Source organism: Rhinolophus sinicus, linkage group LG01 (genome assembly GCF_036562045.2).
Source record: "Rhinolophus sinicus isolate RSC01 linkage group LG01, ASM3656204v1, whole genome shotgun sequence".
Taxonomy (NCBI): Eukaryota; Metazoa; Chordata; class Mammalia; order Chiroptera; family Rhinolophidae; genus Rhinolophus; species Rhinolophus sinicus.
Genome location: NC_133751.1, coordinates 15,756,183 through 15,770,688, shown reverse-complemented (window position 1 = coordinate 15,770,688; position 14,506 = coordinate 15,756,183). Strand labels below are relative to the sequence as shown.

General features: G+C 39.6%; 1 protein-coding gene across 6 annotated transcripts in view; it reads right to left on the bottom strand.

Moving 5' to 3' along the window:
* The window catches only part of APP (amyloid beta precursor protein), a 244,591-nt gene that overhangs the window by 106,745 nt on the left and 123,340 nt on the right, over positions 1-14,506 (bottom strand). For all 6 annotated transcript variants that reach the window (XM_019729868.2, XM_019729863.2, XM_019729865.2 and 3 more), the window contains exon 6: positions 3,000-3,202. In XM_019729868.2, the coding sequence (XP_019585427.1) occupies positions 3,000-3,202 (203 nt within the window). The remainder of the gene's footprint in view (positions 1-2,999; positions 3,203-14,506) is intronic.

Here is a 14,506-nt window from a genome sequence, read left to right as displayed (position 1 = left end):
GGCTTCGTGGAGGGAAAGGGCTCTATATAGCTGGTCCCTTTAATGGTGGCATCTAATTCGTCTACTTCTATATTAGAACTAGCTGGGAATACGGAACGCTCTCTGATATGTTATGGTAACATGTTTCCCTTCTTAGGCCGCTTTTCCCAGAAAGACTTGCCTCAGTTGTAGCTTTTGCCCATTTCAGGAGTCTTAGATGAGAGTGGATGAATTTCCACTAAAAGCTCTTCTATTTCTGGCATTAACATGTGGGACCTCTAAATGGCTGCCAGGTATGTATTTTTAGAAAGTCACTTTCATCCTCTTCTTGCCATCAACATCATTAATTTGTTATCTTTTAAGGCTATTTCTTTTCATATCTCTAGCCTGGAGATTTTTATAATAATGAAATTCTCTTTTAAGGGCCTTTGTCTTTCTATAGAATATACTGTCACATATATATGTCCTTCAAGTTCTATCTTACTGTCTAATAATGGTACATTTACAGAAAACTGAAGCAAAAAGAACTGGACGTAATTTAGAACATAAGACCTTACTAGCGCCAAGAGAATTCTGTCTTGGTCTGAACTATGGGCTTAAGTTTATATGGCATCCTCTTATTGAAATACATGAGTTGCCTCACTTTCTGTTCACCCACACCCCCCTCAATAACAGTAACGTCAAAGCAAAAGCTCTTCATTGTTTCTACCAGAAAAATCTCAACACATAGTAGGTCTTGAATTCATCACCCTGAGTCAACGTCCATACTTGCCAGCCTGGCTTAAAGGTCTCCACATTTGAGTCCCAACCTAATTTCTTGTAACTACTCTGCAAGATGTCTGCTTACTTTATATTGGACTGATGCTGTGTCTCAAGCATGCTGCATGCCATGTATATTCTGGTAGCATCATACTGGTTTTGCTATTCCTACAGACTCTAAAATACCCTATCACAAAATCCAGTGATAGACATGACACAGCCCTTCCAGCTCTACTTCAAATGCCTTCTCCAATCAATCTCTTACTCTTTGAAGTAGGCTATGGGCCCATTGTTCTTACTATGCAGATGACTTTGTATTTCTTTGACTTCTCTTTCCTTCTAGATTTTCACATCCATGAGGATCAGCCATCCTGTGTGTTCTCATCATACAATCCACTGAGCCTAGCAAATGGCTTAAACCAACATTAAAAGCTAATGTTGAAAAGTGGACACTGATCATTGTGTAAACAGCTGTCTTGATGGAAATCACAAGAATGTCAACCCCACTGCAAATTATTAGCTGTTGTAATTTGCATTCACATGCCTTTTAGATTTCAAAAGGAAAAGCTCTGAAAAATGTCTTTCCCTGCTAGGAAAATTGAAGCTAACAAGTTCATTTGGCCACATCTGTCACAGATGGCCCTATAAGGCATATGAAAAATGCCCTGGGAAAGGATTCCATAGGTATTTAAAAACAATGCCTCAAAGTGTGCATTTACTTACATGTATATCTACTTACACAAGCACTTATGTGCTAAATTGAATAAGAAGTTATTAAGTAGGGAATGATAAACCATCCATCATGTACTGTATCTTTTTTTTTTTAAGACTATGTGATACAATGGATTTTAAGTGAATTCTGAGCATTCAATTCAGAATAATCTCAGTTTTAAAAGTTAAAGAAATGCAGAACCTCAGAAACACTATGTTAAGTGAAAGAAGACAGACACCAAAACACCATATATGACCTCACTTATATTAAATGTCTAGAAAAGGCAAATCTGTAGTGACATAAAGTAGGTAGTTGTTGCTTGGGGCTGGTGGTGAGAACAAGGATTAACGGTCACTGGTGTGTGTTATTGGGATGATGAAAATGTTCTAGGACTGACTGGATGATGGTGATGGCTGCACACTTTGGTAAATTTATTAAAGCCACTGAATCACACGCTTATACACTTAAAATGAGTGAACTTTATATGTAAATTGTACATCAATAAAGTTATAAAAATGCAATGAAGAGAAGATACCACAGTGATCATTAGGAATCTCGAGGCAGAGAAAGCATCCCATTTTAAGCTCCAGTTTAACAACAGAGCTGCAATAATTTTACTGTAATAAAAGTGAAAGAAAGACTTACATTGTTATAACATTTGTGGGTAGACTTTAAAAGTATTTGTAGTACACTGAAATTCACCAAGTGCCTCCATATTCATTCAATCTAATCCTAGGACTATCTTTTTTTTTTTTCCCCTGTAAAACATATAAATACCCTTAGAGAAAATCAACCCATGAATTCACTAGTTGTTACGATAACACTTGGTTGTAAAGTGTAAACTCAAATGCTTGCCTTTGTTTCATTGAGAAAAAAGGGAAGTCTTTTACTTCATTCAGTTCACAACATTCCCATGAGGAGCATTAATTAAACAGAAAAAGAAAGTTTAAGGTATTAACACTACATCTACATCTCGAAGAAAGCACTGTCCCTTCCCCGATAAAATAAAGGCAATACAAATCAACCAAGTGAAATCTTACAGCAAAAAAATAATGTGATACTCACCAAATATCCTTCTTCTTTAATGAAATCTAATTGCAACTACTTCCTCAACTAAGATTTAACTGAACTTTCTCTAAGGCACGATACTAACTAAAATCCAGTCCTTGCCCTCCAGGAACTCATAGCGTATGTGGTGGAAGAGGCAACAGGCGATGGAGTATAAGACATCCCCACCGCCAGGGGAATGAATACCCAGGTCACCTACCTAATCCAGCCTTTGTCAAAGGACACGACACCTGGTTTGGTGGCGCGTAGCAGAACAAGTTGGCATTTGCTAAGCAGCCCGCACAAGGTACAGAACGGGACTTCACATCGTGTGAAATGAATTGTTGGACTGCTTGTTAACCAAAGGATTCAACAAGCATTAAGAATTGTTTTGAATTTTATTTTTGGTTGGGAAGGCAGTGGTGGAAGGTTAGATAGAAACTTCAAACTCTGCTGTTTTCGTTTTCCCTGAGAAAGACTATCCCAGCCCACAATGGGTTACCTCGGACCACCTCTTCCACAGATTCTGTGGTGGTGGTGGTGGTGGTGGCAATGCTGGTGGTTCGCTCCGTGGCCTCTTCATAGGGTTCCTCAGCCTCTTCCTCCACCTCCTCACCGTCCTCGTCGTCCTCATCATCCTCAGCTTCTTCTTCTTCCCCGTCAGTCACTTCCTCCTCCTCCGCTACCTCCACGACTTTGTCTTCACTGGAGCAGGAAAGAGAAGTAACAGTAACAGTCATTTCAACCAGTTTCAGGAAAGGAGAAAAAAGCAACGATAAGGAATTTTGGAAATCTGAATGGGAACGTGGCACTGAATTGAACACACACCCAAGGCGTGAAAAGCCAGTGGGTTACAGTATGATCCCAGCTCAGTCGGTCCGCAACTTTCTACCTTTGTGCACAGCTCTTCTTAGTTTATGCAGTTGCAAACAGAGGATACCATGATTCCAACTATATAGCATTCTGGAAAAAGTCGAAATTATGCAAATCGTAAAAAGTTCAGTGGTTGCTAGGGGTTCAGGGTGAGAAGAGACAGATGAAGAGGCAAAGCTCAGGGGATTTTTTTAGGGCAGTAAAGTTACTCTGTAAAATACTGTAACCGTGGATACACAACACCATACATTTGTCAAAACCAATAGAACATACAAAAAAGAGAACTCTAACATAAACTACAAACTTTAGTTAATGTATCAATTGGGTCAAATGTACCATACTAGTGCAAAATGTTAACAGAGGAAATGGAGGGTGGGGGCCATGAAAGACGGGGTAGTGGGGAGCTCTCTGTACTTCTTGCTCAAATTGTCTATAAACCTAAAACTTCTGTAAAAAGTAAAGTTTATTAAATAGGGGGCATGGGGGACAACAATACAAGTTGGAGCTTACTGTATTATAGGGATGACTTCTCATAATGTACGTGAAAATACCATGAAGCATCTGCATAGTAAATACTCAAGAAGAGTAGGTGGAAATTGGTTCAGATGTTGCTATTGAAAGTTTAAACTGGAAACGGAGGGGGAAGAAGAAACTGGCTTCAATAAATCTGTAGTACCCAGTGGTCAGTCATGCCTACTAAAACGATAGTTCTGTAGGTCTTACCAGTTGTGTAAGTTTTGCAGAATATCAGGTATTTCAGTGGTTCTTAAATTTCACAGTATCAGAATCACCTGGAAAGCTTATTAAAACAGTGATCACTCTGCACCAGGCCCAGAGTTTCTGACTCAGTGGGTCTGGGATGGGACCTGAGGATTTGCATTTCTAACAAGGTCCCAAACAATGCTGATGCTGGTGGTCAGGGAACAATATTCAGATAACCAGGGCAATACTATGCAATGCTGAGACTACTGGTAACAGATAGCCAGTAAGTCACAGTGTAACTGGAGAGGGGATCAGAAAAAGTGACGCATGGTGGTAAAAAATTGGCAAATTTGGATGGCAAAAAAAGGGCATGTCTGGAACAACATTAGAACGTTCTAGTAAAATATCCTTTATGGCAATCATGTACCTGCTAGAGCAGACGTCGTCAAGGGCATTTGAAAAATGATAAATGAAAACTGGAAAAGTGTTAAGTCATGAAAGTATATCCCATTCCACCTGGCCAGACAGGAGATATAGATGATCCTTACTTGATTGGATGACAAAACCAAGACAGGAAAAAGAGCTAGATGTGGAAGAAGATTTCAACATATCAGGAGTATCTGCCAGGGTCTTTATTTGACAAGGAGCACCATAGCAACAGGACTGAGGGCAGTGGTTTGACATTTACGCTTCCCCTGAAAAAAGAGACAGCACAGGAGTATTCCTCCCCGATGCTGCTTCTTGCCTACAAGAGGCTTATTGAGGAAGAAGGCAGAGGAACCTGGAGAGTTTGTGTCAGACACAACCTCCATGGAATGCTAGTGTGAGTTAGGCAGGGTCTAGGAAATCGGATTTTTAACATATGAGAGAAACAGAACAGATTTCCATCATCTAGGAAGACAGAAAAGACGACGGAAAAAAGCTTTCAAAAACTGGCCGTCCCACAGAACAGCCACAACTAACTTTGCTGAGGACGAAAAAGGGAAAGATATTTGGCGAGGTGCATACAGCACAAGACAGAATTTCCTTATTAACTCAGAACTGAAAGAACTTGAATATATGAAAGATCCATAAATATATGAAAGATAAGTATGACCCCCAGTGGGAAGCCTTCTGATTCCGATTCAATATGATACAAGGGCTAATGAGTGAAAACACACAAAGAGGGTGAAGCATGTGGCTCAAGAAAAGACAAAGGAGAAATGTATTAAACAAAAACACTGACAATAATTAATTATTAGTGCGTCAATAAATGAAGAGTTAATACAGAAAACCTTATTTGGTTATTTTAACATTTTCTACACCACAGAAATCTGTTCTCTTTCCCTACTACGTTTGAAAGCTAATTTCCACAAGAAGTAGGTAAGAAGAAGAGGAAGGAAAAAACGTTGGTATTGATAATCAGATGGTATAGCCTTCATCTGCTCAGAGACAAATGGGGTGCAATCATTGATTTCTTGATTGCCCGAATTCTTGCACCAAAATCTACCACCTGAGTCAACATCTCAACAGAAGCCTAAACTTAACAGGTGCTCTGATGCCCCAAATTTTGCCCAGTTTGCTTCTGTCTCATTTTTCTATAGCGTCTCAATGTCATACCACTTGTGAAAAGAATAAAGATGACTCAATGCATGTCATCAGCCAATTTACTGTGTGCAAGCTCTCTTCTGTAGTCAATAAAATCATAGGTACCGATGCTATTTAGTTCTCCAAGTTAAGCGGAAAATTCAGATAAAACCAGGGAGAAAAATCAAATCAAACCAGTATTCTCCTGAAACCATGAATGTGCATGCTGTCACGAGGCATGTACGGAGTGACAGGATCCAAGTACGTGATTCAGGGTTCAGACAGCACTGTGCTTCCAGGGGGGGCAGTGCAAACACGACCCTGGGCACCCCCAGGAACTTCCCTACACCTCCTCTGTTATGACTAGAATGTTGCACTTACAGCTCCAAACAGAAAACGTGCCTCCAATAACAGCTGTGTTTAAAATGATCTGCATTCTGGTATGCGTCTAGCCACGAACAAGAGCGAAATAGTTTTATGCCCGTCATCCATCACTACATCTGCCTGAGCAATTTACTGGCATAATAACAAGGAACAGAGACACATAATAGTTCAGCTGGAGGAGGAATTAAATTACTAGGCCTAAGAGAACTCGGGTCCTGATTACCATAGCTTTGATTTCTAGAATTAAATTTAAATGTCCATGAATCCAATTATTTATGTGAACACTATTAAAACAGTAGCACACAGTTATGTTTTAATGATGTTGCCTCTTCCTAAAGAATGCCAAACATGCCAACATTACAACTTCCAATATCAGTTTTCATAAACAGCAGGAAAGACAAAAAGGGGGAAAATTACTTTTCCACCTCTGCTTCAGTTGCTGGCAAGTTTTGTTCTGTGATGTGACTAAGGCGACCAGGTTTTGCAAAGCGGATCACAGGGCAAGAAGACGCAAAAAGGGGCCAGTTTAGGGAAATGTCATAAAGCATCATAAAGCGATTTCCTTATAAAAATAAACAATCAAACAAGTCACAACAAAATAATACCTTGGGAACACGGTAAAATATTCATGTCACATTCACACATTTTAGCGTCTGTCAATTTATGGTAGATGGACTTTACAGCTTTTAAATTCCACTCATGAGAAACACTTCTAAAGAATGAGGGTAGTATCTGAAAATGCTGAGCATCTCAGAAGTATGTGAATTTAATAAGGAGGTTAAAGGGTCAATGGGACATTACTATGAGGAAATAAATCACTGCTGATAAAATTTTGTGTCAGCATGCAAGACTTTAGGAGGTGAAGGATATACTAGATCATGAAGGTGATTCTCCTTGTATTTCTAAATAAAATCTGACCTTGATAGAATTCCCTTGCATTTGCCTTCCCTGACATTCTCTTTAGACAGTGAGAAATTTTGATTCACATACCGGTGTTAACTGCTTTTTGTTTTAAGTCATGCAAAACAATTCACCATTTGCATTCTCTAAACAAGCTGTCTCCTTCCAAAGTCTCTCTTAAGACTGATGTTTTTCTTACCCTTTGTAGGACAAAGGAGAGGAAATGGCAGAGAGAAAGCTGATTCCCATGGTTTATGTGAATTGGACAATCAGGAGACCTGAACTACTGCAGTGATGAGGGGAGAGTGAAAACAGAACAGCTGTGAGTTCCCAAAATGCAACCACCAACCAGGGGAAACCAGAGGGGCAAGTGTCAGCAAGAAGATGCTCAGACACTTATGTGCTGGTCTAGAAAGGGGAAGAAAGAGTCACCCAGGGTTGGGAATAGAAAGAGAAAATGAAAGAAAATTAAAAAAAAAAAAAAAAAAGGAAAGAAAGGCAGACAGTTCTTCTCCTTTCGGTCCCAGCTCTTACAGTTGCCAGTTTAACACGGAGGGTACAACGGCTGGGTAAGACAGTGTGTCCCAGAGGAAAGCAATGTTTGGAATTATTGCTGTTAAATGAAGAAACTAGAAATTGCCAGAAAAATGAGAGAAAATATAAAAGAAGCTTATTCGCTGTGATTCCAAGTAAACGTTTCAAGATGAGGAGAGCTAAGGAAAACAAAACAAAACAAAACAGAACCCACCATCTGATTCTATTTATATCACCTATGAAAATGCATTCCTCAGCACTGACAAAACTCAGGGGTGTTCCACTGTGGCAAGTGGGGAAGGTTAGTGACGGAGGGAAAGGGTAGGGCAGTCTGGGGGCTGGCAAGGCTGTGTTTCAGCCTGATTGTCAGCTATCTGGCTGTGTTCCATTTTGAAAATTCATCCAGCTGTATACCTGTGTAGGGGTTCAGAACGAGTCACCCCAAGATGCGTCTCTGTGGTATGTGGACTGTTTTGAGCTAAAGGCAACTGAGACCCTGCAGCTCAAGGGAAACATCTGCTCCCTTTTCCTCCACCCATCATGGTAAGAGCACCAAAAATGACTTTTTACATATCCCTAGGGCAGGGCAAAGTTCTAATTAGTGAATATCTGTTCTTCTTATTGTCCTGCGATGACCTCCCCCACCTCTGAAGCCCCAAGGTGACATTAAACTCAGAATGTCATATATACCCATTTTCCTTTTCTGTCATGAATGTGGAGCCTCTGACTCTCTCAAGTATTATATGTGGGGTTTACATGCCTACCTATGTTAGATTTAGTTATTTTCTCTTGCTAATCTGTCTCGTCTATATGATCATTAGATCAGCAGAAAGAACCTTGAGGGGAGAGCAAAGTTTCTTCCTCCCCCACACCTGTGAAATGTACATTTCTGTTCAGGTACCTTACAGTTCAGTAAAAAGGACTGAAAGGGAGAGTAGACTGCTGGTGTAATGAATGTCTCACTTCTCTGAAACATGCTAACGGACGCTCGAGAGTAAGACCTCTTTTAGTTGATAAAATTGTATTTTCAGAGCCGCCAAATCTGAAAAAAATATACCTCCTCTCCAAACTCTCCATTCCATAAGGACACAGAAATGAGGGGCTTGAGGGAAAAAAATGATTATGAGGTGTGTCTGTGTGTGTACTGATATTTTAATTTACAGCTCTTTCAGTCATGGCCTCACTAATTACGGTTAGTTAAGTAACCGATTTTCTAAATTAATTCAATCATTAATTCAGATATTCTGTAAATGAATTTTATGCTCAATCATGACATGTTTTGATGATTACTAAAAAAGAAGTTACCTACCTTTAATGTTGTAGTATTAGAATCTGTTAACTATAGGTAAAACTGATCCTCATAGATTTCTCTTTTGCAGTCTACTGAGTTTCAGTATAGTTGTTTTGACAATTCTTAGGTAGTGGGTATTATTATTATCATCATCTAAATGTAAATTTTAAACTTTATTATAGAGAAATCATAGATCCTAAAACATTTATGTGAGGATTCTAACTTGAGGGAATAGTGCCTCTCAGGTCCCTTCCAACTCTGAAATTCGTAGAGGTGCTAGATTCCAGAATTTTGGACTTGTACTTGCATTCTGAGCTTGGCCATGACAGTTACATTGCCTGCCTACCTCCCAGAAAGGCTGTCTCTCCACTGAGCAAAAACTGCTCAGTTTGCAGTAAAATACAAGGCAGAGTGTCTTACTTAATGGTTGAACTACAAGAATGACAGGGTCCACAGGTACCAGTACCTTTATTCCCCACAATCACTCTTTCTTGGTCATGTTTCATTGGCCTTCATTTAACTTGTGTATCCAGGAATGGGAACAGTCTTTAATAGCAGCCAATATCGGCTCATCTGTGGCCCAGGCTAGCAAGGGCAGGCTGGGTCAAAACATGGATTTTGGAGCCTCCATGCCCACCACCTTTGGTAGTCGGTATTAATTTTTCAGTTAAAGGATCTCTAAGAATTTGACTAACTTTCTCTCCTGACAGATATCCTATAGCAGAAATTGTCCATAAGCTACCCCAAAGCCATTCCCAACTCCCATCCCTTCCTTGACCAGAGAAAGAAAGACCTATTCTGTGTCGTGACTCCCTTGCAGCTAGTGAAGGTCATATGAATGACACATTTCCAATAATCAGAAGTCCAGAGGACACCTGCTTGTTATTCCAGGGGGGTCTTCTAAGGAATATGTTTATGGATGAGAAGGTTTATATTCAGTGGTCAGAGAACTTTAGTTCATTTTACTTTCTTGCTACCTGGAAGGGCAATAGCCATCTCTCAATATTGAGATTATAAACATTAAACAGCAGAAGCTGATAAGGATGGCAGGGTGAGCTGGCATCTTTGCATCACTACACCATCCTAGGGATCCCTACCACCAATGGTGGATGTTCTATCATTTGTAGCTAAAGGCATTCCTTGCAGACAGTTTACAAACCAAACTGGGGCCTGGGTTACAGGCTCCTACTTTAGAATGATAAGGACAAAACTGAGACAGTGAAAATTCATGACTCAGGCAAGTAAGGGTGAGCTATAGATCACAATCTTAATCTGAAATTAAGATGTATCATAATTCTTATACATTTAATCAATGCCTATTCTGGGGAAAAAATCTACACTAATTACTGTATGAGTAACAGACATACGGTATACTAAATGCTTTAGAAAATCAAAGGAGAAAGTGATTCTGGCGAGCTAGAGGTGTCTGAGCTGGAAAGATGTGAAACGTGGGTGTGAGGATGAGGCAGAGATACCCATCTGATACAAAATCAGGAATAAAAAGTACATAAGCTTGACTCCACCAAAATTTCACACAGGCACTGAGTTTTAACAGTGAGGTAGGCTAAATTGCAGAGGCCAGGTATTCAGATATTTTTTCTTTAGTCAATGGACAGTTATATATTTGAGTTGAAAGGGGTATACAACAATGGATAATGAGCAAAACATGGTAATGCATGAATTCCTTCCTCTATCAAACCATTCTATTAAGTGCTTCTCTATACCATATACTAGTCAGTCAATTAACAATATTGACTGTGCTTTAATTAAGAGTCAGGTGCAACAGTAGGCACTAGGGTAGACAAGTGAGCATGACAAAGTGTCTGATCTTTTTGAACATATATTTTAGTGGGGAAGGCACAAAAAGAGCAAATATGAAAGAAAATAGATGTGTGTGGGGGACAGAGGTAGCATTTCAAATAGGGTGGTCAGGGAAGGCCACTTAGAAGGGGTCATGGGAACTGAGACATGAAATCCTGCAAGTCTGGGTGGGTGGATGGTTAAAGCAGGAGTACGAGCAAGTGCAAAGGCCCTGGCATACGGACAAGACAAGCTTAGCACGGCCACGACAAAGAGCCAGTAAGCTTAGGAGGGAGCGAATAAGGGGGACAAGTTAAGGTGGCGGAGGCAGGCAGGGCGTACACATTTACATAATGTGCCACAGGAATCACTCCATCAGATTCAAGGTGTAAATTGTTAGGTGTGGTTGTGGTTGCTGAATGGAGAGTGGACCCTAGGGAGAGAAGAGTGGAAGCTGGGAAGCTTGTTAGGGACATTGTGACAGGGGCTAGAGACACAGTAGGGAGTGAGGGTAGTTCAGGAGGCTAACAGCCAAAAAGGCAGCGACATCATCACCCACATACATGTAAAATTACAACCATGATAACAATTATCAATTGCTAGAAGATACGAATGAGATCTGACCAGATCTGGGGTATACAGTGAGGCATCTACGAGGAAGTAAGGGATGACCGTGATGTAACCTTAAAGAGGCCCTTAAAGGTAATGAAGTCTGGGAGCTGAAGACAGCTGTGCACCAAGCTGAGCAGGGAGAACATGTGCAAAGGTCCTGTGGCAGGAGGGAGGAAAACCCAAGCATCTGAAATGGATTCAGCTGATAAGAACACAAAGAGTGCTCAACGAAGGTTAAATGAGCAATGGCATGGACAAGGCATGGCAAGCTATGGCCTCTGATTTGTTTTTGTAAATCCTGTGACCTAAGGGTGGCTTTTATATTTTTAAAAAATTGTATAAAGAAAAGATTTAACAGAAATGGCATGTGGCCCACAGAGCCTAAAGTGTGTACTATCTGGTCCTTTACAGAAAATTCACTGACCCCTGGCAAAGAGGGTGGACTATGGGGTAGGGTAGTTATGGGAAGAGTGTGAGACTGTGCTTTGTTCTGATTTGAAACAAAAAAAGATATAATAAAACCAAGTGAAAGGCCTCTAGGCTGCCCAAATTCTCAAATTCTAGAGCAGAAACAACAGTGATCCCTGCCTCTTGCCTCCTTCAGAGCCAGTAGAATGCAGGGTCCGAGGAGGCAGGGGTTCCTACAACATGGTGGAGCGGTTAGAAGTATGAACTCTGGGGCCACACTGCCTAGACTTGAATCCTGGTTCTTTGACCTTGAGCAAGTTACTTAACTTCTCTGTGCCTCCTTAGCCTCATCAGTGAAATGGCAAACTCATAAGAGCACCTTCTTTTACAGGGGTGTGATGAGGGAGAAAAGGGTTTATATTTGTAATGCACTTAGAACAGGACCTGACCCACAATAAGTACCATGTAAGAGAGAAAACAAAGGCCACACACATGGTACTTGGTACAACACCTGAAAGAATATGCTCAAAAAGCATGTTAAATGAATGGCATCATGACGATATACTACTGAAATACTCCTCCAGAACACTCCAAATTGATGTATTCTATGACAATTACATACAGTTTGGTTTTCTTCTTTATTAGAAAACATGAAAGATTTAGATGTTAGGTAGCCCTAGGAAAGATCTTAAGAAAGAGAATACAGAATTCCTTCATCTCTAAAGTAAAAACAAACCGAAAAAAACAGAACGGTATCATAGATTATATTTTCAGAATCCTTGTATCACAGGGCACAATATGTTAACAGAATATTAACAGATATTAACAGAACACTACAGAATCCAGTATTAATTTCATCTGTGCATTGGTTGCTAAGATTCTTGCCCATTCCAAGAATCAAATTAATTGTATTCGCTAAAAGGTGCTAGGCATGAAAGAAAACTTAGAGAAGATGATAAAACTGACAGTTTAGTATAAAATCAACTTCTCTTCACAACAACTTGTAAACAAACTCTGCTCTGTTTAATTGAGTGAACTTCTAAAGTATAGGACTGACATAAAAAAAGGTAAGAGAAACATCACCAAGCTTTTGTGTAAACCTGTAGTACGTGGACAGAACATCTGAAAAATAATTTCTCTTTTCTCCACGATGTGAGTACATGCTTATAGGTAGAAGAATATTCCGACAAATAGAGAAAAACATTGGAAATATAAATAATATCTCAAGACATGAGACAAATCAAAGCATGGGTCAGCTTATAGGAAAACTGGCACAACTTCAGCACATCGGTATTGGGATATAAAAAGGTCTGTTCTGAATCTTAAGCATTAAGGATGATACATAGAGTCCGGTGGGAAAAAACAAGCCATGAAGGTCATTTCTGGAGCTCAGGGAACATCTGACTATGAATCCAGTATCTGCTACTGAAAAAATTATTGTTAATTTTATGGGTGAGATGGTGTCACTTGAGCTCTGCAGAAAAACGTCCTTAGGTGTTAGAGATAGAAACTAAAGTACTTAGTATACTTTCTTTCTAAACTTTACTTTAAATCATAAGAAGTTTATTGAAAGGGGGAAAATGATATTCTGGCAAGACTTAAGAAATACTGTGTGTGGAGTATAATTATACTTATAGTAAAAAGTTAAATTGCTTTTTTTAAAGACTATCTTGGAGGCAAGAAAAGCCATATATAATCCAAAGCAGGTTCTTTTCCTGACAGCTTTATGGACCATCTAGGATTAAGGAGAAACACCCAAATAAAAAGTTTCAGAGTCACTTTAAACTCTTGATACGTGACACAAAATCTTCCTTCATCAGATGCTATGTCAGAAAACTATGAAAGAGCGAATTCCTCATATCTAAAGATGTGACTGTTGCTACTGTGTTTTCCCGAAAATAAGACCTAGCTGGACCATCAGCTCTAATGCGTCTTTTGGAGCATAAATTAATATAAGACTTATAGTAAAATAAGACCGGGTCTTATATAATATAATGTAATGTAATATAATACTGGTTATAATATAACATAATATCGGGTCTTATATTAATTTTTGCTCCAAAAGACACATTAGAACTGATGACCTGGCTAAGTCTTATTTTCGGGGAAACACGTAAGTATCAGTGATCTGTATACATGTTGGAGGGAGAGTTGAAAATATATGATTTTTAGCCACTTAACATATTTGAATGTGTTCTGGGTTTCAGAGAGTGTTCTACACACTAAAGTTCTTGCTGGGGATAAAACAAAAAATTCCCTGCCCTCTTGGTACTTATATTCTATTAGAGGGAAGCGGCAGAGATAATAAGAAACCAAACCAAAGACATTATACTATCACATTACGTGCGACAAATGCCATGGAGAAAATGAATGCAGGAAAGCTAGATAAGGTAAGATAAGTTACGCTGGAGGGGGCAGTTGGAGGACTGTTATAATTTTTAAAGAGAGTGTAAGATAAGATGTCCTGAAAAGGGAAATTTCAGCAAAAGCTTTGTGCCTAACATCTTTCCCAATGTGTCTGTACACATGGTGGCACCTTACGGAAACTGTAGAGATACCTGGTCTCAGGTAGTGCCCCGTTCGCAGAAGAAATAAATACAAATGCCCCCATCCTCAGGTGGTTCCAAGTATCATTTATCCTTAAAGGAAAACAAGCCACAGGCTCCCTTGCCTGTTTATTCTGAGAGCTTGAAATAAGTATTTTTCAATTGCATGGTAAAGGTTAAGACATAAGCAGGGAAGAACAAACGTGGCCTGCTACTATCACAAACGGTCTTGGGTTAGCCACAATATTTTGGGAAAGCATGTTTGGAGAGGAGAGGTGAAACTTTCAGTTCATTTTTCTTCAGTGAGTTAAACGTTTCCCTCTTCCAATATGTCTACTTCCTTGCCTTGGTAAGTATATTTTTATAAAAGTATCGGTAGTTGACTCCTGAGAA